The sequence below is a fragment of the Hyaena hyaena genome, unplaced genomic scaffold (assembly GCF_003009895.1).
Source record: "Hyaena hyaena isolate Hyena2069 unplaced genomic scaffold, ASM300989v1 scaffold_133, whole genome shotgun sequence".
NCBI lineage: Eukaryota > Metazoa > Chordata > Mammalia > Carnivora > Hyaenidae > Hyaena > Hyaena hyaena.
The window spans coordinates 1,116,985-1,144,548 of NW_024080765.1; the positions used below are offsets into that span (position 1 = coordinate 1,116,985).

At 43.9% G+C, this 27,564-nt stretch overlaps 1 protein-coding gene across 1 annotated transcript in view; it reads left to right on the forward strand.

The window, feature by feature from the left end:
* The window catches only part of GLI3 (GLI family zinc finger 3), a 265,255-nt gene that overhangs the window by 143,116 nt on the left and 94,575 nt on the right, over window positions 1–27,564 (forward strand). Inside the window, exon 3 of the mRNA XM_039237989.1 lies at window positions 1,305–1,410. Within this exon, the coding sequence (XP_039093920.1) occupies window positions 1,305–1,410 (106 nt within the window). The remainder of the gene's footprint in view (window positions 1–1,304; window positions 1,411–27,564) is intronic.

Below are 27,564 nucleotides of genomic sequence, written 5' to 3' on the forward strand. Positions count from 1 at the left end.
GAGAGAGAGAGACAGCATGAGCAGGGGAGGGGCAGAGAGAGAGGGAGACACAGAATCTGAAGCAGGCTCCAGGCTCTGAGCTGTCAGCACAGAGCCCGACGCGGGGCTCGAACCCACGAACTGCGAGATCATGACCTGAGCTGAAGTCAGACACTCAACCGACTGAGCCACCCAGGCGCCCCAATTCTCTTTAGCTTTTGCAGTGAACCACTATTTGGGGGGGAAGCTTTTGTTGAGGTTGAGACACACTGAGCTTGTGTTACTGTGGTAACGGGGAGTAGAGGAGCGGCCGGAAGTGAGTGCACACACAAGCACCCGGAAAACTCTGAACGCCATCCTGAGCCAGGGCAGGAGGGACGCTGGTCCTCTGTCAGCCCGAGAGGGTCAGCTCACCTCTTCCGGCCGGGCCCTGTAGCGTTTCTCTGGCTAGCCTGTAGATTTGCTGCCCTTGCCCTTGCGTGGAGCTGTGGAGGTCTGGCCCAGGACAGGAAGGAGGCGAGTGTGCATTCAAACTTTAAAATAGTGTGTGTACTATACACATATATGTAAGTACATGCATACACGTATGTAGACCCATTCATTCAAGCAGGAACTTTAAAAATTTTGCTTCTAACTTAAAAAAGCATCATGGAGGGCGCCTGGGTGGCTTAGTCGGTTGGGCATCCGACTTTCGCTTAGGTCATAATCTTGCGGTTCGTGGGTTCGAGCCCCGCGTCGGGTTCTGTGCTGACTGCCAGCTCAGAGCCTGGAGCCTGTTTCAGTCTGTGACTCCCTCTCTCTCTGACCCTTCCCTGCTCACTCTGTCTCTCTCTCTCTCTCTCTCCTAGAAATAAAAATATATATATATATATATATATTAAAAATCTATTAAAAAAAAGCATCATGGATACAGGAGATGGATCCATACATATTACATCTTTGTCTAAATTTCACCTGACAGTACAATTTTAAAGAAAATAGGAGTCTTGTCATCCATTCCTTTTGGTTTTGGTTTTGTGGCTCCTTTCAGCCTTTTTTTTTTTTCCGCCTGGCCTTCTCCCTGAGTGGGACATGCATTGTTCCCCTCTTGCTTTCCTGTCTGGGTTTATTGCATTCCTAGCCTCCACTTTCTTAGGTACTGTGTACTTGGTCATACTTCTGTAGTACCCCGTAGCGTCATAATGAACTTCAAAGAGTTCTTCCACAAATTCTTAAAATGGACTCCACCCACGTTGTGAAGAAACACAAATGACACGTTGTGTCATGGGCTGGGATTCTGTTTTGGGCATCCCTCTTACACGTGTTGGATTTTCTTTCTTTTTCAGACCCTTCTCATCTCTTTCCTGCATTCCACCCTCCTGTACCAATTGATGCAAGACATCATGAGGGGCGTTACCATTACGACCCGTCTCCGATTCCTCCATTGCATGTGTAAGTAATAAAATTTTACCCATTAACAAAGCAGAACGGGATATTAGCTTTTACTGTCTCATGACTTTCTGTTACCAGTGTGGCTACTGGGCTTCGAAGGTGTAATAGAAGTAGAAGATTTACTTTTGAAATACGGCAAGCCTATCTGTCCCTGGACGCACTGAAGCAAATCCCCACTGTCCTGAAGAATGTCTGCCACACTAGGTGGCTGGCAAGTATTCACTATATATTTTGCTGACGTGTGTTCTGTGGGCTGTAAATACTAAATTAAAAAAGTAAGGGCCTAATGGAAAGTTACCGCTCAGAATATGGATCTGCAAGAGACTGGGTTTGAAGTTTTTCCTGCTAAAACCCCGTTACCTGGCGAGTCCTAGCACTCGCCAATGAATTGTAATGAAAATGCTGTGGTAAATTTTCGTTGCCCCCACGGTGCGTTCACCAACAGTGATTTGATAGATGGGAATGTCTCCCAAACAAAATGGCGCATGTGATCTCCCATGTGATTTACACAAAGATAAGAGGAGCGCATGACTTTGATAATGTACGTTAGAAAAGAAAGGAGAACGTTTTCTGGAAATAAATATTATCTCACTCAGTGTGGGGGTAGAGAGGTGGACTTGCAAACTGCAGTGGTATTTATGTGGTAGTCATGTCCAGAAAAATTGTCAGATACTGAAATTACTGGAGCTGCGGTCTGAGAGGGGCTAGCCCTCACTAAAGGCCTTGATATATGCATTTAGTTAGATCTGGTAATCACCCTTCATCCTGAGACAGTAAAGTTAGAAAAGCACAAATAATACTTTGAAGAATAATGCTGGTTATTTAGATGGTAGATTGCATCTCCATGGCTATTAGTTAAGCTGTGTAATTACGTATATGCCAAAGAAAAATGAAGTTGTTTTAAAACAAGTCCTCCTCTGTGAACAGAATTAATTGATATTAACAGCCGTAACTACATGCCCAAGTACACATATAATATTTTACCAACAGTTTTTTGGATCCATCCCCCATTATTGAATTGTAATTTCAGAGCAGATTTGCCTGGAGGTAAGTAATAAATCTGTGTTGCAGACTTCCATAAGCATTAACGGAGAAGTGGGTATTTATAGTGAGAGAATACAGAAACTTGTGACTTATTCTTTGACTTTTCACTGGAACACAAGTAAGTATTTACAGGGTTCCGAGGCCTGCTAAAAATATACTCCAATAAAACCATGAGGCCAATTAAAAACCCCTATAGAAAGGGAAGGAAATGCCAAATCCAGGCTGAAACCTGCCATGCATCTCACCCCATCGTATGGAGGTTTTGTGGGGCAGACGAGACCACAAAGGTCTCTGACGGGACTCTGCCCCGTGGTATGGAGCCAGCGACGGCCAGATCCGCCTTGGGGATGCAGACGGCCGATTCCTCCCAGACTCCAGTCTCTGTGGTGTGGTGACTTAAATCAGACTTTCTGTAGAATTTCGGAATTGTTCACTCTTTCAAAAACCCCATAGAGCGAAATTACCCCCCTACATACCAAAATGAGTTTATATGACCGAACGAACGAATTCCAAGGGTTCATTATAATTTGCCTTGTTATTAAATTCAAATATGAGCATACTAATGAAAATCCCAAGCCTTGGCTCTTCGGCAGAATACCGTAGCTCATGTCGCCCCCACCTGCGTCCTAGGTCTGATGGCTGTACCTCCAGTATTAGTTCACCTGTGATAGCAACACCACAAGGTGAGGCAGGTCGGGCATGGGAAGTGCTGGGGTTGGGGTTGCGTCTCAGGTATGGCTGCTGAGCTGAGCTGCGGGTTTTATAGGTTTTGGGACTTCTGCTCTAGCCAAGCCTTCGGATGCTTTCACAGCAATGGACTAAATTGTTCTCTAGCTGCCTGAATGGAGAGTTGTTGAAAATGCCTAATACAAGGCCAGTAGATAATCCTGAGGCCCACAGGGGAGCCCCCGGGACCCCCTGGGACCGCTGGTCCTTAGCAGGGTTCTGGATGGGGACACTGAGCTTACGCAGTTGGCTCGAGGAGGCCAGGGGACACCTCTCCCGTGTGCCTTTGTAGCAAGACGTTCTCTCTGCATTGCCCTTAGTGGCCTCCTCTGGCTGTGTGGCAGGCTCCTGCTTAAAACCGCTCATCCTCAAGTCCTAATTCAGGTATCACCTGCTGGCTCTCCCTCAAGGCTGTTCCTCAGAGCTCGTCATGTGGGCCTTGACTATAGTGTGGACCCGCTTGCCAGGTGGTTTACTGTGCAGGGGTCACTGCCTGTTAGTTTTGCAGGCAGTACCCAGCACCCCGCCAAGGTACCTTGTGGGAAAGGTGCTCGGTAGCACTCAGGTGGTCCATCTGGGAGTCGTGATGAGCTCCAGCCCCCACTCTTGCTTTATTCACACTCGCCTGTGCTGGGGACCCTGGTAACGTACCGTCGAGAGGATTGGTTTCATCCCCTGGAGATGCGGTTTCTGCCTTACCCGACTTCCCAGTTTGCTGGAAGAGGTCAATGAAGTCATGTTCACATGAGGGCTCTTAAGAACACAGAGCTCCAAACAAACATTGGGAGTTAACATTTGGGGAGGTGGGGGCCTCAGAAGCACTGGCCTCGCCTTTTGCGCCTTCTGAGGTGCCATGAGTAGACTCCCGTGAGATCATTTTAGGAGTGGAGAGTAATCTAGGCAAGCATGGCTTGGTGGCTGGAATCTTACAACACCTTTGGGGGTGCCTGGGTGGCTCAGTCATTTGGGGATCTGACTTCAGCTCAGGTCATGGTTTGTGAGTTCGAACCCCCCATCAGGCTCTGCTGTCAGCATGGAGACTGCTTCTGTTCTCTGTCTCCCCTTCTCTGCCCCTCTCCCACTTGTGCATGCATGCTGTCTCTCTCTCTCAAAAAAAAAAAATTAAAAAAATTAAAAAGAAAAAAAAAGCACATCTATGCTGAGGGGTAAAGCAGTATCCTGGGGAAAAATTGGTTTCATCTAGAATGTGAGTTCCAACATGCTTGCTGTATAATTTTCTCATAGAAAATGAGATCGAGTGAGCTCACAAAGTTTTTAGAATAAACATTTTTAATTATAAGAAGACAGAATTTGAGGATATTCTCATTATTTTGTACACATAATTGTCCTTCTGGTGCCAGCTTTAAAAATTAAATTATAAGTCTCTTGAAAACAGGATTTGTGTTGATGATGGAGATAGTGACAGATCTCTGTTTAGAAGGATGGCAGGCGCTGCGATAATTATGCTATCATATCCTATCATTAAAGATTCTATTGAAAGAGGTTTATAAATTGCTTCTCTTTTTAGATAAACCACCCCATATTAAGGCATCAACGATATGGTGCAGAATTAAATTAAAATCTCATAAAATGAAATATGTTCTGTATTAGCTGTTTGACACTTAATTTGCCTCTGAATGAGTAGAGGAAATCACAAATTAACCTGCCTTTGTTTTTCCAACCATGGCTTATTAGGTGTTAGAACAACTACAATTACAGCCTAATAATAACCACCAAGCCTTATAAATATGTACTGAAATGCATCCGTTAGAACCCAGCTTGTTAACTGCAGGCTTTAGCTTCCCCTACTTAACTTTCAGGGCATTATCCACAGTGTATGGTTTGGCAGTGTAGACAGAGTATAGAAACTCACATTGTTTCAAGTGTCCTGGAAATAATTGTAGACTCTGTTACTATTTCCTTTCTTACCTCAGAATCATGACTAGATTCATGGACTTACAAATGGGACATGGAATGTAGACATCATCTCTGCTTGACTTGTCACAGAAAGGGTCTCCTATAAAATGTGTGATTCCTGCATTGTGTTTACGACTTGAAGTCGTTTGGAAATTAAGAGACACTGGAGGTGGGGGATTTCCCCTTTTCTTCTGAAAGCTCTTCTCCGCTGACTTCACCAGGACCCAGGCGATACATCTAGAAAAGTGTAATGTCTGGGGAAAATACCATTGAATGCATTTTATTATATTACTGAGGTTTTTTTGGAGCATTAACGGCAGAACCTAAATGTGTATCCAGTGTCAAGCAGATTTTCCTTCCTGGTTTCTGTGTATTCCATGCCTTGCATGGCTATCAGGGCTGCAGCCTTGCGTGACTTGCGTACGCGTACGTAAGTTGCGTAGCCTTGCGCGAGGAGGCCTTATGGTAATCTGTGGGGCGTGGATGATGCTCTCTCCGCCAAACATTACTGCGTTTTCAGATTTCACTCGAAATCTAGACACTGGCAATATTACGCTCCCCTCCTCCAGAATACAGCTTTATGTTTAAGTGACTTACCTTGCCTCGATGAAGAAAGCACACTTTCTCTTGCATTTTGAGTGCATGGTTTTTGTTTTTTTTTTAAGTTAGTTTCAGAATTCATTTAAGCATGCTCCCTTTTAAAAACTGGACATAGGGGCGCATCTGTTAGTTGAGCATCTGAGTCTTGATTTGGGCTCAGGTCATGATCCCAAGGTCAGGCTCCAGCTCAGCATGGAGCCTGCTTCAGATTCTCTCTCTCTCTCTCTCTCTCTCTCTCTCCCTCTTCCTCTCCCTCTTCCTCTCTCTTTCCCTCCCTCCATCTGCCGCTCCCCACTACTTGCATGTGCACATGCTTTCTCTCTCTAAAACAATAAAAATACACAAGACATACTGTTGTTAGTAGAAACCCAAATGATAAAGTTCTAAATTCCACATTTATTCTGGAATTTTACATGGGAGAGATGCCTGTCTTTTCATAAATTTGTTTTGACCCAGGGTTGTCTGATTTATGGACCAATATGAATTGAATTTCAGAAGGCCCATTTGCTTCATACTGAACTCTGCAATTCATTTTCCTAAGCGGGGTCCTCAGTCACTAACCTATTACAATAATTGAAGCCCCACGGGTCTTGCCCTTCGAGTGGAGAGCTGCCCTTGTTGGAGCTGTGGGTGTACGCAGCGCTGTGCCCAAGCCTGCAGTCACATAGGCCACCCCATGTCAACATCCAGCTCATTCATGCATTTCAGAAAACCAGCTTTGCCTTTTCTCTCCTGCGGAGGAATGGGCGCTAGAGTTCTGTTTTATTCAGCGGCTCTTTATTCTCTCGCTTGAGTCAATGTGGCTCTTTCCGGGGCTGCCTGACTCACTGGAATTATTCCACCTAAGTAAGAAGAGGTGTTCTTCTGACTGAGAGCGGTCCGCGGCCTAACACCCGGGGGGGAGACTCCGCACACGGCAGATCATTAATATTAGCTGCGACACCGAGTGCACTGGAAGTAAGCAAGTAAGGCTTTGTGCCATGATTGTGACTGCCTTTCGGGGGGGAGAGCAGCAAGATGCGTAGCGAGTTTGGAGCATGAATAAATACATGCCTTTCCAGAGAGAGAAAGGTCGAAGAAAAGATGCATCATTACGGTAAAAGCTTAGACAAAGGAAGAGTAGGGAGATGGCCGGGGCTACTGTTCAGTTCCCTTCCTTCGTCTTCCCAGCCTTCCTGGCGTCAGCACGTGGCTTGTTGTCCTAGGTCTTGTACCTGTCACGAGCACGCATAATAGTTATTCAAAGCAGCCTTCAGTCTAGCCACTTACTTAAAATTTTGTGATGGGCCCATACACATAACAGTGGTTTCTTTCCTTCTGTCCCCTCCAATAAAGTCCAGTGATGGAGCAAAATCTTGTATGTGTATTTGGGGGCATAACCAGTTCGGAATGTACCATTTAATTAGTACCATTTAAAACTAACAAAGCGGGGTGCTTGGGTGGCCCAGTCAGTTGAGTGTCCGACGCTTGGTTTCGGCTCAGGTCATGATCTCACAGTTCATGAGATGGAGTCACGTGCCAGGCTTCACGCAGACAGCCTGGAGCCTGCTTGGGATTCTTTCTCTCCCTCTCTCTCTCTGCCCCTACCCCTCTCTCTCTCAAAAGAAATAAACTTTTAAAAAAAGAGTTAAAATGAACAAAGTAGGGGTCCCTGGGTGGCTCAGTGAGTTAAGCGCCTGCTTCTTGATTTGGCTCAGGTCATGATCTCAAGGTCGGGCATGAGCTTGAGCCCCATGTCAGGCTCTGCACTGAGCACAGACTCTGCTTGACATTCCCTCCCCCACCTCTTCCTCTCTCCCTCTGTGACCCTCCCCTGCTTGTGCATGCTCTCTCTCTCTCTCAGAAAAATAAATAAGATGAAATAAACAAAGGAAAGTCTTTTTTTTTTCCATCCAGTGCTCTACCATGAACATTATTAGGACTGGTAAAGTGCAGTGACAGATTCCATCAAATAACTATAGCAAATATTGTGTAACACCCACTCCCCCTGCACCCTCCCAAAAAATGAAGACGAAATGAACTTGATTATCGTTACATCTCTTGAGTACAAAGACCATCTGTGTGTTTCCTTGCATTTGCTGGGCCAAATCCACGCCTTATGCATAGTAGCCCCTACATAAATACTGTTTTCCAGAATGATGATGGGCTGTTCCCCCCACGGGAGATCACTACCAGCATCTTTCTTCTGCTTTTGTTTCTTTACTATTGTTAGAGTGTGTCACCTTTATGCCAACGAGGCCAGCGCGCTAGAACTCAAAATCAAAACCTTAATTAATACTTAAGATTCTATTAGAAATGCCTATAGCAAAGTGAGATACCCTCCCGTGCCAGTGCATTCCCTGATACTAAGTCATTTACTGGTGGCAACCGTCCATAGTCACCTAATGTGATGGAGTACTATTTAATATACATTTATTGCTGCTTCCCAGGCCCTTCATGGGGAAATAAAGTTAATGCAATTAGCAATCTTAAATGGAAAAACCTAAAAAGAATAGCAAAATTTCAAAAATAAGGGTGGGGGGAAGAAATGAATGGATCATGCAACGTGAGAAAATATATAATGACCATTGCTGTTAGATAACATTTTTGCCTCGTTAACTATGGATGAGGCACAATTTTAGACACTTTACGTGATTATCTCCTATAATTCTTAGAGCAGTGCTATGATGGGGTTGCTACTACCAGCCTCACTGTAAAGAGACAGAGGCCTGGACACAGAGAGATTACACAGCTTGGGAGTAAGTAATACATCAGGTGTTACCCCTCTTAACACTTTACTTTTATTCTCTGCTTGTGAAAATCAACACTGAAGGCTTTGCTGGGCTAGTTTGTGCTTCCTCGATGGGCACAAATAATGGTAACAGTACCCGATAGGAAGTTTCCAATGTCATTGGCTGTCAGTGTCTTATGCAGATTTCTAAGGTAGGAAATATGGCATTGTGAAGAGCCTTAAAAATAAGCCTTTTGACCTAATAAGCCTATCAATAACCGGGAAAATTAGGTATGCATTAATGTTTGCTGCTATAGAATCTGTGAGACCAAACAACTGGACAAGTTACATATCCAGCCTCAGGGAGGGGGCTGGGAAATTGTGATCCATCAACTTGGTAGCCTACTGGGCAAAGCTTAACAGTTGCATTTGAGAAGACCGTATTAAAACATGGGTAAGGAACAGCCAGCGATTAGAACGGTGTGCTCTAGACAACGTACACCGTGTTGGACGAGGTCACAACATGTGTCTGCCTGGACCCTTCCTCCCTCAGATACCTATGGCTCACTCCCTTTATACATTTCTCTGCACTGATGGACGTCTCCTTACCTGAGACGTCTTCTGTGAAGACCATCTAATGAGCAATTTGTCAAACCACTGTGGCCTCTAAGCCCAGTACAGGCCCATGGCCTGTTTTTGTGAATAAAGTTTTATTGGAACACAGTGACTGCCACTTGTTTACCGTTCTCTGTGGCGGCTTTAGCAATCAAGGGCCTAGTTGAGTTGAGTACCAGAGACTATGGCCCACAGAGCCTAAAAGATACTTTGCCAACCCCAGTCCAAGATAACACCCCCTTTACAGCCCTATACTTTGTCCCCTTTTTCTGCTTCAGCTTTCCTTTATTAAAGTTTATTTATTTTGAGGGAGGGAAGGAGAAAGGGAGAGAGAGAGGAGACATGAGTGGGGGAGAGGCAGAGAGGGGGAGAGAGAATCCCAAAAGGCTCCTAATGAACCTGGACTCTGGGCTTGAACCCACAGACTGTGAGATCATGACCTAAGCCGAAATCAAGAGTCAGATGCTCAAGTAACTGAGCCACCCAGGTGGCCCATTTTGCCTTTCTTTTTTAATCAGTCAACACATGCACTGTATTTTCTTCTTTTAGACTTTCGTACTGCTCACCCCAACACTTTTTCATTGCCTATCATGTCACTTCAAAAAAGAAAATAGTTCTTATTGTTTGGTTATCATATCTCATGATTAACGGAAAAAATGGAAAGCCTGCCTAATTTTTTAAGAACTACTTTTGACCACCTACATCCAAAGTTCCTTGTGTAAGTATGAAAATGTGGGCGAGTTTCAATTCCTAAACTTGAAACGTTTGAGTGATCGCAGGGGTCTAAGTTTAGACCAACCAGAACGCACTTTACTCTGCATCAAGAAACGCACACGAAACACATCAACGTATACTCCAAGGGCATAACACTTCTTTCTGTTTTGCAGTATTTCTAATGACTGAAATATTGAATTCGGTCATCGGTCGCAGAGAAAGCAAGCCCTAATTATAGCGCATATTCACAGGGTCTGAGCGGCAGCTTCTGGGATAAAATTCCTGTGTTCTTTGTGCTGCGCTCAGCAGCCAGGTCCGGGAGCAGATACTGACTGGAGGTATTCACGGTCACTGAACCGGAAGCCACCGGCTCTATAGAGCCTGCTGTCAAGCCTGTTGCGGGGGGCCTGGGGGGTGCTGGACTGTAACAGACTTTTTTCTTTGAGTACAATGCTTCCACTCATGTTAAGCCTGGCTTCAAAGACAACAGAAATTTACTGCCCTGGATGTATTTATTTTTCAAAACATGCGTTTGAGAAAATGAAACTTGAATGGGATTTGTCCCAAAGGGAGGATGCTTTCAGGTGAGTTCCCTGTGATGAACACCGGCTGGACCGAAGCTGCCCACAGCAACTCCTGTGTGGCCCTCCCTCCTTCACTTAGGTACCAGAACCCGGTTTGTCCACCTGCACAAAGACATGCCATTCCGTGTAGCCGCACACGGCAGCTGAGTTCATTTCAGACCTTTCCCCAGGACGACAAAGGCCGGGGACACAGGGCTGCCTGTCACTCATTCCTTTCTGTTACTCTTGCATCCCTATCCCTGCCCCCAGCAAAATTAGTACGCCAGAAAATAAAATGGTCGCAGATTTGTTTCCAGAAACCTGCCCTTGCTAACTTTCTGAATCTCAAGTAACACATTAGCAAGATATTTGCGTCTTTGGTAATGTCAGGGACCTAGGCGTACAGAAAGGAAACATCAGGGAAAAGGTCGGGTTTGAAACCCTAAAGTTAGGGGTGTGTTTTTGCACAACTTGCGTTCGATGACTATATTGAAAAACACTTTGGGGAAAAAATTGACCATTTGTAGTTTTGATGTGATCTTTGTTAAAGACATATATCAAAATGGTAATGGGTATCATTACATTGCAGTTGGGTAAAAATTAACAAGTTGGGCCCGTGTTTATTGGTCCCATGTTTACTTACTCTCGCATCGGTTTTTCTAACTGTAGTATGGAAATACATCAAGTACAATGCTAGATCTCTACCCTTTACCTCTGCCTCCCCACTCCTTTCTGTCTCTGTCTCTGTACACACACACACACACACACACACACACACACACACGAAGAAAAGAATGTGCAGAAATAGCTAAGAAGTGGCAGAAACTGCCTTTAGGGCATGAGAGTGCATTTCCAGTAAAAAAAAAAAAGAAAGAAAGGTCTGTAATCTAACACCACAGATATCCTAAAATCTAGTCACTTAATATTCTGGTTTATGCAGCATCTCACATGTTTATAAGTTATAGATATTTAAAACTTAATTATACAACTTCAGAGAGATTACAGATTCATTAAAAAGTTCTCCATTGAGACTTCTCTACGGGAATTGGGAAGTGTAGCCTCAATCTGAAAATCTAAACTAATACCAAAATGAGTTGTGTGTAGAATCACCGTTGAAGGGAGTTTTGCAGATTGACCTCTGAGAACCCTGCAGCACCAGGCACTAGTCGTACCTGGGAATGGTTCCTAAGGAGCTCCATCCTCCGCAGGCCCCGTCACCCCCTGAGAGTAAGAGCTCTGCCTGAAGGAGTTACATTAAGTCCTTGCACGTTAAGTGACCCGCAGGGCCTGACGCGGCTAATGTGTGTCTCCCGCTTCCTGGGAATGAGTTAGGGCCTAACCAGAGAACCACCAATACTCTTCTTCTCACTACATCCAGATAGTACCCAAATATTGCCAAGTTCATCAGAAATGAACAGCATCTCTATTATATGGGGGCCGGGGTGGGCGAGGGTGGGGGGTAGTAAGGGAGGGAGGGACTGGTGGTTAAATGATCTGCCTCATTTGCAAAACAAATCACAGAACCATTGTTCCTGTGATCAAGGAACAATCAGAAGATACATTACACCCTGTCTCTGGCTCCCCCTTAGAACACAATTCCCATATTCCTAGCCGATATTGTTTTCAACGTAAGTGGCAGTCTTCAGAAACAGATTCAAAATTGTCAATCAGTAACAAAGGCTATCTGAGCTCTAAGAGGGAGTCTGATTTTAAAAGGTTTCTTATACCGTATTTGCCTGGGATATAACCGATTAGTGTTCGAATTACGGTTGGCCTTCTAACAATGTGGGGATTAGGGGCACTGACCCCCCAATGCAGTTGAAAATCTGTGTGTAACTGTTGACTCTCTAAAAACTCTAATTGCGAACCAACCTGGTGTCAACCAGAAGCCTTAACAATAACAGCAACGGTTCATTACGACATATCTTTATATTGTATGTGTTATATACTGTATTCGTACAATAAAGCAAGCTAGAGAAATGAAAATGTTAAGAAAATCACAAAGAGAAAATGCGTTTACAGTGCTATCCTGTTTTATTGAAAAAAAATCTGTATATAAGTGAATTTGCAGATTTCAAATCTGTGTTGTCCAAGGTCAGCTGTATATTGGAATACATTATTTATGTTACCTAAGAAGTTTATTGGATTTTTTAAATTTAAAGTAAGTATTTTATGTATCTTCATTATTTTACTGTATATATTATGTATTCTACACATACACAAAGAGCTCACTTCTATCCGTTTTCTGTGTGGTAATTTCAGTTTGTCCTTGGGATTAGTCCACATGATCTTCCATCTTAATGGAAGTAGTCAAGAGGGGAAAAGAAGGTCAGTCTAAAGTATTTTAATCTTGTTTTAATGATCAAAATCTAGTCACCTCAATCTTTGGGTTTCAGGATACAGCGATTCACATAGTTGTGTGTATTGAAAGACAGACGATCTAAGTCAACGTTCCCATGGAAATTGGGAATTGTGGGGGTGGGGGCTCAAAGCAGGGCCCCAACTTCCCATAAAAAGCACCACTAAGCCCATGGAAGGCTTCTCTCCAAGTCGGGTAGTTACCCCTCCTGTGAATGTCCTGTGCTATCTGTGCAAGAGGGATTTCCACGTGGAGTCCTGGAGCATTGCAGGAGCCTGTCCCCATTCTCTAGAATGTAGCTGGCAGGCTGTGTGGGTCTGGCCTGGGCAGTCGGTCCACTTGCAAAGGGCTTCCTGTGATCAAGGAACAATCAGAAGATACATTACACCCTATGTAATTTGGGTTAACCTTCCCGCCTTGTCCCATCTTTTGACCCAGGCCCACACAGGACTTTTCAGTTATTTGGGTTATTGTTGCATGCTGTTTCTCTGTTTGTCGGGAGGAAGGAGGTATATGAACACCGAACTGCAAGGGATGAAAAGTGGAGCCCACCCCTTCCCCCCCAAGTATATCGGAAAGAAACATCCTTCTTGGTCTGTTTGCTTTGCAAGGGCGTTCTTTGATGAGGCCTTTGTGAGACGGCCCCACTGAAGGCTCAGTGTACTCAAGCTTTAGAAAAGGCTATTGGCCCTTCTTTGTTTTCTTTGTTGAACTGTTTATTTTGCTTTCTTCCCACGAGGTTCCCTGGCCTTGCTCTGACAACGCTTTTCTGCATGAATTACATTCCTCGGAGCCACAAGGCTCCAGATTCTTCCAGCCCATTTGATCCCAGCCTGTGTGATTAGTCCATCGCTTCGACCTGCCGTGGGTCCCTGCCAAGCAGGGTGCTTACTAAGTGCCTCTAACATGGAGACCTAACGACACTCGGTAGCCTCATTAGTGAGAGGGTGGCGCTTCCTTCCAGTTTAGTAACCTAGCTGCTGTCGAAGCATCATGTGCTTTAAAGTCCCTGAAGGGTGTTCCTAGTCATTTGATTCCCTTTCCATGTGAATAAGGCTGTTGGAGGGAGGTAGTTCAGGCAGTTCAGGGAATGACACTCATGCCCAGTTCAGTAACATAAATTGTCCTGGGCCGGGAGCTTAGCTCCTTTCAAGTTTAATCTGCATTTTGAAGGCATTTCATATTCATTTGCATAAAATGCATTTCCGTGTGTTTAGAAATAATGGGCAACAATAATAAAAATTATTCAGGTATTTCAGTCGTAGCCATTATATTTTCTTATGCATTGAAGTACGGTTAATGACGGAGACAGAGATGAGCAATCACCAGACTTACGAATTAATGTGTTTTAAACCTCTGTTAATAAAGATTACATATTTGGTTAATGAGTTCTACCTTCATTGCAGGTATTGGTAAAACACTGTGATGCCGCTGAAAAAGTTCAGGTGCCTCAAAAACAAAGTTCTGTCAGAGATCTGTTCAGCCTCTGGGTGCACACAGGTTCTGGAAGAACCCATAATTTTATGCGTGAGCTTCTAGACTCTAACAAGCAGGTGGGGTATGCGGTACCTAACTGGGAGCCTGCGTTTCATGACTGTGTCCCAGGAAGTAGTTTTGACTAGGAAGTTCTCAAATGAGGACCCAGGAATTTGTTCAAAGTGATTAATCACACAGCCTGTGATGGGAATTGTATGCAGTATAATAAATACCCGTGTATACATAGAAGCTCTTCCCTCACGAGCTGAGGGAAGCCCCACACAGTACGGCCAGGGTGGCTCGGGTTCCTTGGGAGCCCCTCCATTTTTGTGTGCAGGGCCTGGTTTGAACTGGGCTCTTGGTGGCTGATCTTTGTGAGCCCTAGAAGGGCCGTCAACTGTGGGGCACAGACTTTCTGAGGAGGGGCCCTCGCCAGCCTTCTCTCTGGCAAGTAAATACATTCATTCTGTGGGATCGCGGTTCTTCTTCAAACAGGGAGGGTTTGTCTGGAAGGTGGCACTGAAACCTCTTCTGGCTACAACGGGGGCTTTCTCATTGGAAGGGGATCTGAAAATGGGTCGCTTGGTGAGCTGCCGTGGCACTGCCTGTGTAACACAACTAAACACCCCTCACAATAGCACCGCATTCCAGTTCTGCTCAGTAACCGTCTCTGAGTGCACCCCAATGTAACGGCGGTTACCTTAGCCCATGATCATACTGTTTTCTTGGGTTTCAAACTGTAATTTCAAAAAATTCAAATATAACTTACTGGCTTATGGCTTGTGGTGATCATCTTCTTCAAACCAGTTTCAAAGTTATTTTCCAAAATAAATATATGGGTCTCAGTTAAGTTCCATTCTCTGCTCTGTCACAAATTAACTAGGTCCTTGAATACCTTCCCTGACCTGTCTGACCCTCCTTGTTTTCATCTGTGACACTGAGTAGTTGGAGTAAATGATGTGTCAGATCCCTTCTTAACATCCCACCGTTATGGGCAGGTTTTGATTCATTCATTGTTACCCTTTGTGTGGGGCACTTAGAATAAGAATAGAATATGAAAATATTTTGGCTGTGCCTTCATGGCATTTTTGTCTCCTGCCCGTCTTTCCTTACGTGAAGGTCCGCGGGGAGAGTTGCCCACACCCAGCGTGTGCCTCCCTCCTTCTTCCTCATGCTCTCCTGGTGACACTTTGCATATCCCTCTGTCGCCAGCACACAGAGCCATTTGAGTACCACTCAGACAGGTTGCCTTGGGAGTAAAAACGTAACTGGAAAACCGTACTATCTATTCCGTTAAGAGCTTTCATAGTATTGGAGCGCCTGGGTGACTCAGTTGGTTGAGCGTCCGACTTTAGCTCAAGTTGTGGTCTCAGCCTATGGATTCAAGCCCCACATCGGGCTCTGTGCTGACAGCTCCGAGCCTGCAGCCTGCTTCGGATTCTGTGTCTCCTCCTCTCTCTGCCCCTCCCCTGCTCGTGCTCTATCAGTCTGTCTCTGTCTCTCAACAATAAATAAAACATTAAAATTTAAAAAATAGCCTTAATAATATTAAAATATAGGTGTGTTGAAGCATTTATGCACATCTTTGAGTTTGGTTTGGGGTAGTTTTCCTTTCTGTTTAAAATCCTAGACTGGGTTTGAATCCACCTTAGGTATTTAGGTATTTGTCCTATGCAAGTCATTATCCAATCCCATTTTATATCAAGAGCTCAGTGAAGGAGCGTATGGGTAACACTTAAACCAGCATCCGTCAGGTCACAGGTATTTGACAAATGGCAGAATTACCTAATATGTATCCATCATATTACTGTATTTGAGTCTCTTCTAAGGTGTACATCCTTTCTCCACCTTTCACCATCCCTGAAAGCGGAACGTGTCTTATAATCCATAGTGTGCCCCATGATGGCTCTTGGTGAAGTGGTAGCCATGAGGAAGTTGCAAGTATCCATAGCAAAATTGTTTTTCCTTACGTTTCCCTTCTTGTGCAAGTACTAGAGTGATCCGTGATAAAATCTGTGTGGGGATAAGTCTAAAAGACCTCTTTTGGAAAGTTTCAAGCAAGAATCGAAAGCCATAGGTATTCTCATTCTGAGTGGTGACCTAAAGTAATGCTGCATCTTTAGATCAATAGCATCTTAGCTCTGATGGAATACAGTGTGTGTCATATGTAACACATAGGTAGTGTGTCTGTAGGTGTGTAATCATTGACAAGTTCCTTCCCCCAAGAGCACGGCCAATTTTTCCCAAGTGTTAGAATAAGGAACCTAGTCGCAGGACTGTAAAGCTAAAGGGTAGACAATGTTTGGGCGGTGCTCTTGCTACCTAAACCAACCCCCCAGAATGAAGAGGGGACAACTGCAGCCTGAAACCCTGGCGGGGTGGGGGGGGAAGCGGTGTTGGGTGCCGGCTGTGCTGGCGTATTTGTGCAGATGCATAGCACAGGCTCTCGGAGGGTAAGACTTCATGATTAATGGTGTTTATTCTTGACAGAAGCCTCCTTTATTTATCTGCAATACAGTTTAGCGATTTTATCAGGCACCTGAATGAAAAATATTCAGTCATACCAATATTGCAGTGTAAATTGAGTAGAGTCACTTTTTATTATATCTTTCTGCCTTATCATCTGCACAGTAATTTTCTAGCAGAGGTTTGATATGGAAAGGCTGGATTTAGCTGTACTTGACACAAAGCCTCTTCAATTTCCCCTAAAAGTTCAGGCTGCTCTTAGAAATGTGTGTGTGTCTGTGTGTGTGTGTCTGTGTGTGTATAATATATAAACCCTCCCTCTTATCCAGGCAATTTCAGGATTTGAAAGAATAAAGATAAAATGCACAAACCTGGATGGGGAAAGTGTTGTTAATATAAAAATATCTAATAGCTGTGAACTCACCGGTAAAAAGCTCCTTTGGTGTTTAAGCTGTGGCTCAGTACTGAGCCTTCAGTGTGGCTACGTGGTCCCACTTTTTTCTAATCAATCACCATCCAAATCCAATCAGCATAAGACCAGACCCTTTCATTTCTCCTGGGAATAATATCAAAGTTGAAGTCCAGAGTGGCCCAGGGGGGACATGAGTCGCTGTGATGATGGAAAATGCCATTCAAGAGAGGGAGAAAGGAAAGAAAATGAAATCTTATTTGTAGGACACTCAAGAAAAGACTCCCAACATTTTCAACCAAACTTTATTCCAGTAACAGACTTCATAACATTAGATGTCAGAGCTAATCAGTGGCAGAGAGGGACAAATGATTTGAGTGATAGAAAATTCATTTGATTTTAGGACCAGAGACTTTAAACCTGGTGCGTGGACTGGAAATCATCTCTGCCAAAAACTCACAGTTTACAAATGAGGCAACTAAGGCCCAAAGAGCCATTTGCAATAAGCGTGTGGTCCTAGGCACACATTCTCTAAGGGTAATATGATCAAGTAAGTAATTCCAGCACACCACTTAGGCGTTTCCATGCACTTAACTCTGCCCCCACTGTGGCGTCAGAATATTGGCTTTTGCTGTGGCGAAGGGAAGGCAGTAGTGCCTAGTGGGTCTTCCTTGTCACTTCTGCACAGGGATGTCCCTCCCTGTGCCCGGGACAATGTTTTCTGAAGCCAGCAAAGCCAAAACCTTACGGAAATTCGTATCCCCTTATGTGGGAGTTAATGCTTCCTTTCTATTGAGTAATATATATAAATTCTTCCCTAGTACATTAGATATACTCCATTGCCATATTTAATTTATTTTTGAGAAGTTTAAGACCTTCGCAAGGGTTAAACTTCTGGAATATTGAGAGATATACTGAGAGATAAAGTCTTAGCACATAGTAGATTCATAAAGGTCTATAGCCAGTTAAATCTAAGTAGCCTGCCAAATAAAACAGGCTCACTTACTTTACCTTTATGAGGCCGGAGGCCCCTAGCAAATCTCGGGGATTTTTTTCCTGGAGAAGAGCCATTTAAATACTTAATGATCGTTCCTTGACGGACTTCCCTATTATCCCTTAAAATAAGGATAACTTAAAGTAGGAGAGAAAGTGTGAGTCAGATATCTTTTGCCAAGGATCCTTAGGAGACAACCCTGAAAACACCCTAGTCCGTAGTCAATAGTAATATTAATTATGAGGATTGTCATAGTGATGGAATATAGAAAAAGTCAACACCGGCTGGCAGAAGACAGACCTATGCTCGGCACACAAGATTGCTCCGGGAAAGGATATTCTAGCTGCTTCTTGAAGGAACCTCTCAGAATAGAAATGAACATGGAAGCCTCATACACTTCTTGGCTCAGAATTCCAGATGCACCCTTGACTTTGGCATGAATATTCCCCATACCACCTGCACGAGGGTTCAATGTGAAGCAGGGATTTACTGTTGGAACCTCACTTCCTGTTTCCAGTTAATTATTTGCACCCAATATCTGAAGCCTCCTGCTAAGTGATCTCTCACTTAAATAACAGATCCTGGCATGGGGCCTCTCAAGATTTTTAAAATATCTCCTTACCTTAAAATTGCTGAAATTTCCAGGTAAATGACGTAAGCACAGACTTGTGTGTTGAGTTGGTTAAATCCAGCAGTTCCTTTTTTTTTTTTTTTTTAAGTTTATTTATTTTGAGAGAGAGAGAGAGAGCATGAGTTGGGAAGGGGTAGAGGGAAGGAGAAAGAATCTCAAGTAGGCTCTGCACTCTCAGCACAGAGCCCGATGTGAGGCTCCATCCCACGAACCATGAGATCATGACCTGAGCTGAAATCAAGAGTCAGACACTTAACTGACTCAGTCACCCAGGAATCTCTAAAAGCAGTTCTTTTTTGAGAGAGAGACAGAGTGTGAGCAGGGGAGAGGCAGGGATAGAGGAAACGGGCTCCAGGCTTGGAGCTGTCAGCACAGAGACTGATGGAGGCTCGAACTCACCAACTGTGAGATCACAACCTGAGCCAAAGTTTGGACGCTTAACTGGCTGAGCCACCCGGGCACCCCTTAGATGCAACAGTTCTAATTGAATCTCTTGTATGTACTTGATCGTCCTCTTGCTTTGCCCCTGGTGGGTATCACGGTTCAGATCCAAAAGTTCCCCCACCGAAGAATGTCATGGTTGACAGGACTCTACATTATTAGGAAGCCTAAAATCTGGATGAACAAATGCCACATTGCCCAGGGTTTTTCTAGATCCTGTTCGTTAGTTAGCTCACGGGACTTTGTCTGTGTTAAGTCACCCCACACTATTACTGTGGTCCAATATCTTTCTATTTGCTGTGCGTTTTCTTTTTGGAAAAGAATACTGTACTGCCCCTTTGAGTGCTGCTTTTGGATAGCTTTGGTAATTCATTAAACTCCACAAAATAAGGTCTGTTAGAATGAATGGAAAGTTGGCAGGAATGTCAGAGAAATCAGACTTTGAAATTTTTGTCAAACCTCTCTTCCATTTTTTCCTCTTCTCATGGCAATGGATTTTTGAAATAAAACCAAGAATAACCATGCCCTTGAATTTGCTTTTGGAGGAAAGAAGTCCTCTTGATTTTACTGAGGTCAAGGCAAGTAGCTCATTTATCTGCTGTGTTGGAAGAGGTGAGGCGGGGTGCCCCTGAGGGTGTCAAATAGCCGACTCACCCTGGCCGCGGAACACCTCCATCCCTGTGGAATCCTGGGAAGTCACTCTACAAGGAGGCCATGAAAGCTGGGTGACCTTGGCCTTAAGCAACCCAGAGCTTTAGAAATAATAGCAGCAGCAAGGAGGGTGTTGGTTGTCAGGGCCAGTTTTACTGAGAACTTACTGTGGAGCAGGTACCAGGCTAAATGCCTTACGCATTCTTTCTCGTTAACAGTGAAACAGCAGAGCCCTGCTTCATTTCCATCTGGGACTGAAGAGCTTACAGCAAAGCAGACTTTTAAAGATCTGGTCGCTCAGAGGCCGCCTGGGTGGCTCGGTTGAGCACCGACTTGAGCTCAGGTCATGATCTCACCGTTCGTGGGTTCAAGCCCCACGTTGGGCTCTGTGCTGACAGCTCAGGGCCAGGAGTCTGCTTCAGACTCTGCGTTTCCCTCTCTCCACCCCTCCCCTGCTCATGCGCTGTCTCTGTCTCTCAAAAATTAATAAATGATAAAGAAAAAAAAATTAAAGATCTGGTCACTCAGCACTGAATCTGTCTCAGGTCTTGTAACATTGACCTGTGCAAGAACTACCCCCCATGGGGAGTAGAGGGAGTCAGGAGGGCCCCTGGGCCTGGTGGGATTGGCCTCCCCCGTGGAGGAGGGGGAGGAGCCAGCATTCACAGGTAAAGGTAACTATTTGAAGGGACTGCCTCTTGTCATAGAGGAGGAAAGGATAAAAGGACAGTGTCCCTTTGTGCTACCACAAACTGGATGGGAAGTTCTCTAGAAAACAGGGCCCCATTCAGTGTTCCAGAATCTTCCCACTGAGAAAAGCTCTATGCCCCTCCATCTGCCAGGCACCAGGTTAGGAAAAGAATCGCAGCCAGACGTCCGAACTTCTGCACTAGGGAGCCGGAGTGGTTTTCTCATCAAAGTACTATCTCTGGGGACTTCGTGAAGGGAAGAGACAACATATTAGCTCTTCTAATAATTAGTCCTTACATTTACATTTAGAGTACATTGTAAATACATTAATTGCGTATACATTATAGTTCTATTATATGTAATCTATTCATAAATAACACCTAAGTTATATATTAAAATATGTAATTATATATTATATTAATAATTTTTAAAACTGCATACTGTTAATTTTTTTAATGGTTCTCTTTTGCTCACAAACTATATAGTGATTGGCTAGTGATTGAAGGTAAGGGAGATGATTTCTCATATTTATTACACACTGGAAAAAGAAGCATACCTTTATATGGAATATTTGGGGTCCATTAGGATAACAAAAGAAGCTACTAAAAAATATATGTGTTCATGGAACTGAAATATTCATAACCAATAGACAGGTTACTTTGAAACTGGTTGGTCAACAGCCACTTGAATCCAGGATCCTGTCTTCCCCGCTGATTCTCTGTCTTCTGTCCTTGTTTGTCAAGTGTTACAGACACGCATCGATCAGGCTTCTTTTATCCAGGACTTTGGGTGGAAACTAGACTTACACTGTGGGTGTGGTCATTTAACTCTCGTGGTTTGTTTGAACAAATAGTGTTGGTTAAGAACTCTTTTTAATAACGGTGCATTGCATATTGTGGTTACTTGAAGGGGCTTTGTTATTTACTTTATTATTATTATTTGAACATAGTTGACACACAATGTTATGTTCGTTTCAGGTGCGCAGTGTTGTGTTTGGCCAACGCTGTACATGCTGCTATGCTTAGCACAAGTGTGGCTACCCTCCGGCAGCATACAGTGCCAGTATAGTAGTACCATTGACCATATTCCCTATCATGTACATTCTGAATGGCCTTTCTTTTAAAAATCCTTTGACTGTTTTCCTGTCCTTGAAATCTCAATCCGTTAGCATAGAATTATATTTATAGTACAGAATGGAGGTAAATTTTGTCAAATAATTAACAGGGCCTTTCCTTCCCCAGAATTAACATACAGAAGCCTGTCCTCCATAGTTTACTTTGAATTTACACGGGTGTGTCAAGTACATTACCTGTTTAACAGCAGTAAACATGTTATTATTTATGGTACTTTTTATGCATCAAGAATTTGTAAATTTTGGACGATACACATATGTATCTATTTGATTATCTGAACTTAATGGAAATGGTTGGCACCGCTGTGGAAAACATTGATATATTTGGCACATATAAATAAATGTGTCTCCTTTTTAGAAAAACTGGTAACAGGATATAAACAGAAAAATACATAAAATATACACATATAGCTCAATGAAGTATAATGAGTTATCACCAAGTGAAAACCTCTGACCACTAACCAAATCTAGAAATAGAACACCGGCACCCTGGAAACCCACACACCCAACGGTGAACATTAGCCTGACCATCCCAGCGCTAACGTTTAGATCTGTCTGTTATTGAACTTTATACAAATGGGGTCATCCAGTTCTGCCCTTTCTGTACCAGGCTTCTTCCATTCAACGTTGTGAGATTTTCCGCATTGTGGTTTGGTCGTTTTTCTTAGCCGTTCCCCATTTCATTGTATGAATTATTTACCTGTTGTACTGTTTGTTTGTTTGTTTAAAGTTTTATTTCTTTTTAAGTAATCTCTACACCCAGTGTGGGGTTCAAACTCAAAACCCCTACATCAAGAGTCGCACGCTGCCCCGACGGAGCCAGCCCGGTGCCCCACCCATTCTGGTGTTGATGGATATTTGGGTGTTTCCAGTTTTCCCATGAATAACTGCTCTGACTGGTCTAGTACATAGTGGCACACGTGCACGCATTACTGTTGTGGATTCACCAAGGAAAGGAGTGGTGTGCATTTATTCGAGAACATAATACCTGACTGTTTTCCACAGCGGTTGTGCCAGCTTATGCGCAAATTGTTTCCGAGTCCCTGTTGCCCCGGATCCCCATCAGCACTTGCCACTGTCCCCTCCTGTTAATTTTAGCCATTCTGTGGATGTTTCCTGATAACTCATGATCGCTTTACTCTGCCCTGCACGTACTGATGATGTTTCTGTACAGTCTGTTAAAAGATATTAGAGGAACCTTTTAATATTGAGGGAGAAAGTATAATTAAAATCTGAGTATTTAAGAAGTGCATACTGGGGGCGCCTGGGTGGCTCAGTTGGTTAGGCGACCGACTTCGGCTCAGGTCAGATCTCAAGTTTCATGGATTCGAGCCCTGCATCAGGCTCTGTGCTGACATCTCAGAGGCCGGAGCCTGTTTCAGATTCTGTGTCTCCCTCTCTCTCTCTGCCCCTTCCCCATTCGTGCTCTGTCTCTCTCTGTCTCAAAAATAAATAAAACTATTAAAAAAAGAAGTGCATACTGCCTGAAAACATGCTGGTACTAAATATGCTAAAATGCTGACATTGGTTAGATCCAGATAACTTGGACATTGAGAGTAACTTAAAAAATTTTTTAATGTTTATTTATATTTGAGAGGGAGAGAGTGATGAAGAGAGAGTACTAGCGGGTGGTCAGGGAGGGGTGGAGAGAAAGGGAGACAGAGAACCTGAAGCAGATTCCAGGCTCCGAGCCTTCAGCCTACACCTCAATGCGGGGATCAAACCCACAAACCAAAAAGTTGTGACTTGAGCCCAAGTCAGCCTGGGAGGAACTTTTCTAATGTTGATTTGAAATAATGTCAACTTTTCCATTTGTGGATGTAAACGACTTTTATACTCAGACATAAATAAGAAATAAAAATAAGAAAATCATTTGGGAAAACCCTTTGAAATAATGTTTTACCATTAAAACGAATATTTCTCTGTTTTATTTGTTACAGAAATGAACCATAGCTCTTGAATTTTATAAAAAATGGTATTCAGCACCCTAGCGTTGATGTGTACAACAAGCAATGTTCTCACCTTCATCTTCAGTGGCCACTTCTATTCAAATCAGATCTACATTTTGTCATGCAGTGCACGTTCCATATTTTTTGTAAGCAGCATGCATCTGGAAGCTTCCTGTTGGTGCTTTCAGTCTCCTCAGATAACACTGGCTCAGCCCTAGCTGGTTAGACACTCGTGTGTATATGCCATTCATCCTGTGCGGCTATAAACTCTTTGAAAGCAGGGACCAAATGATCATATATTATGTTTCCTGAAATTTCTCCAAGTGCTGAGATTATAATGGATTGTTAGTAAGTGGCTTTTCTGGGAAATGATTATCAAATGAACATATCATTGAAAGTATTCATCTGTGGTAGTTACGTGTGTAGTTTATAAAAACTGAAATCCAACATGCTAAGTTTGTAAAAGCCCGAAGTCAGTTATACATTCGTGGGAAATACTCCTTAGCTATACAGGTGATGGCATTGGGATCTGAAATGGAACCATCTTATTAGCTAGGGCTATGGCAGCTATTTTTTTTTAATGTTTATTTATTTTTGAGAGAAAGAGGGGGAGAAAGAACCCCAAACAGGCTCCGAACTGTCAGTGCAGAGCCTGATGCGGGGCTTGACCCCATGAACTGTGAGATCATGGCCTGAGCCAAAACGAAGAGTCAGATGCTTAACCAACTGAGCCACCCAGGCAGTTTAATGGAGCAGATATTTACACAGCGGTGGAAGGCCCCCAAAGTGTTAGGAAAGCCTCTGGGACTAGCAGGAGTCGGAAGCAGTTACCATCCCTGATCTGAAGTTGCAGATGGAGGGGAAAGCGATTCAGTGCAGCTAGAGGCTAGGACACGGTTATGCTTCTGGAGCTGTGGCCTGGGATTGGAATGCCACCAGTAAAACTCCAGTCAGCAAGAGCAAGTGAGGGGAATAAATATCTTGTCTCTTGCTCCAGAACCAGCTCCTGCCAGGGCGTCTCATTAGTAGAATCCAGAGGGAAAGTCAGCCCATCCAGTGAGCCCATGAAGACCAGGCTCCCTGGGCATGCAGTGTTTCCTGGGGTACGGCTGGCAGATAGAGAGTAATCCACACAACCGTCTGTACACTTCAGGGTCGCGTGATACTCCTGGGACAGAGGTTATTTGGAAGCTCACCCCGGAAAGAGGAAAAGATGAAGTCCAGGATTGTGCAAATTTCTGATGGCGTGCAGCATATTAGCTGTGGACGCTTGTGTTATTTGTTTCCTGCACTGAATGGAAAGCTAATTTTTATTATAAAGTTTGATTTATTAAAACCGTGCTTATTGAATAATTAATTAGTTGGTTAAAAATACATTATAAGGGATAACTCCCCTTTGTTCTCCGTTAGGCCACTTCTTGAATATGAAGAGTATCTACTGGTTATACAAAGCACAAAATGAAACACAAAATAAAACTTGTTAGGTAGAAAAATCCCAACATTTCAGTCTTCTGGTAGTTGGAGTCCTCATGCAAAGGTGCAAGAAGTATGTGTGCATTTTCAGTGTCCCAAGCGATGTGAAAGCCATTGTAATAATCCAGCATATAAACCTGGTTTAATGCTCTCATAATGGGTAATGCAGGTGATTAAATACTGTGATTTTAATCTTGGCATTTCAGTAACCCACTAAGATAGATGAAAAGGCAGTAACAAATTGGATTATATAATGTTATTTCATTCTAACTAAGAAGTCCAGTTATTCTCTGCAATACATGTTTTTGTTTTTAAGTTTATCATAGTATTGCTGTTAGAAAATGCTCTAATAAGAATCCTCTATTCTTTTCATCCTAACCTTATAAAAACCGTAATCCTAAGTCAAATTATCTCCACAAACACAACTTTATATTGTTTTATTGTCTTTTTGGGAGAACACCAAAATGATCCCCACCTTCTTTGTCATCTGAAGCTGTTCTTCATTTACTTGTTGGGCAATGTGGAAACCACACAAGAGCCATTCACTGGGTCTTCATGGCCTTCGAAGAACGGGAAGCAGAATAGGGGACGCCATCCCTGGGTGGGCGTGCCAGGCCTCGTTCACATGAGCCAACATGAAGGGGTAATGGGACATCACCTGCACCCCGACAGCCCTCCGTGGTTTGGGGCTCTGCTTCCCAGACAGTAGTTCGTATGATCTAGTTTGGAGGGTCCCAGGCATACTTCTATACTCTGATGACAACATAAACGGCACCGAATCTCTATTCTTGGAGCAGGTTCTAAGTGTCAGTATTCTTCCCAGAATGTCTGTTTGTTGTTTGGGTTTTTCTCTCCATGGTTTTTGCCACCTTCAGTGACCAAGCCACATACAGCCCCAGAACAGGGAGAGAACAGAAAGCTATAAAGGCAGAGAAAGGCACAGGAAGCCAACAGTACTCTTCAATTCCATCTCTGTGTATCTACTAAAAATATAAACCAAAAACGAGACGCCTGTAATTTCTTTTCCTGGTGGTACTGTAATCCTCAGTGCAGATTTTTAGCATGCTTGGCAAATATTTACCGGGTCTAGTTTATGATAATATGTGAAAGAACATATGTCATTTAAATTTTTTAACGTTTATTTATCACTGAGAGACAGAGACAGAGCATGATCGTGGGAGGGGCAGAGGGAGGGGGAGACACAGAATCTGAAGCAGGCTCCAGGGTCTGAACTGTCAGCACAGAGCCCAGTGCGGGACTTGAACCCACAAACCGTGAGATCATGACCTGAGCGGAAGTTGGACGCTCAACCGACTGAGCCACCCGGGTGCCCCAGAAGATATGTCGTTTATATGGCAGATTTTGTGGGTGCCTTCTCCACACCTCCCACCTTCTCTTCCTTCAACAGAATCCATCCCTCTGGTTGTCATCTTGAATGATGCTTCCATACAGCAGTGAACACATCCGCCTGTGATATTTAAAGAACTGAACCTGCCCTCTCAGATTTGCTTTAGAGTTTAAAACAAAATAACTGACAGATGATCTCGCTGCCCAGAATTTGGAACAGCAGGGAAATTGGAAATGGGTGTCCAAAAGTCTTGCCATTTGGACACTTGTTTGCTGAGTTCAGAGTCACACGCACAAGTTCTGCTGGATGGTTCTGAGGACCACCAAGAACATCAGCGACTACCACCGTTTACGGAGTGCCCAGGGCACATTTTAGTGTTGGTATACCGAGTCCCTCCCAGGAGGGAGCTATTGTTCCATGTTGTGCATGAGGGGACTTAACCTTCAGTGACAGAGTCAGTAACAGACTACATTCAAGTTCAGTGTTTTCAAAGCTCTTGTATTTAATTACTGAGTTTGGGGTGCCTCGGTGGCTCAGTCGGTTAGGCGTCCGACTTCGGCTCAGGTCATGATCTCACAGTCTGTGAGTTCGAGCCCCACGTCAGGCTCTGTGCTGACAGCTCAGAGCCTGGAGGCTGCTTCAGATTCTCTTCAGCCTCTTTCTCTGCCCCTCCCCTGCTCGTGCTCTGTCTCTCTCTGAAAAATAAATAAACATAAACTTAAAAAAATTACTGAGTTCATGCTTTAACTACCTTGTGTGGTTTTACGATTTTACTTGGAAGTCCGAGGCGGTGCTTCTAAGGCTCTGTGGGTTTGGGGAATGAAGAAGACAGGTATGCTTTAAAAAGAGGTTTCCAATATTTCAGTGTTTGAAAATCGCAGAGCATGCTGTATTTGCCATCCCTAATATGTAGGCATGTTTATTTATGTGTATGCATATTAGGAGTAGAACAAATTAGTATAATATGTATGTATGCATGCATGCATTGAGCATTTATTAGATACCAGACTCAGTGCATGTGGTTTTCCTTAGATTAAGTTGCCAAGACCCTCCCCCCCAGGGGGTAGAAATCCTCCCCATTCTACCGGTTAGGACTAAGGGAGGTTGGGCATTGCATACAGAGTCACAGAGGGGCCGTCCACGTGGGTTCCCCTCAGCTCCCGGCCCCTTCCATGGTGCCACTGCTCTGGTGGTCTGACTCCCCGTGTCCAGGATTCCTGATGGCCCCCTTACTGGCTTACCCTTA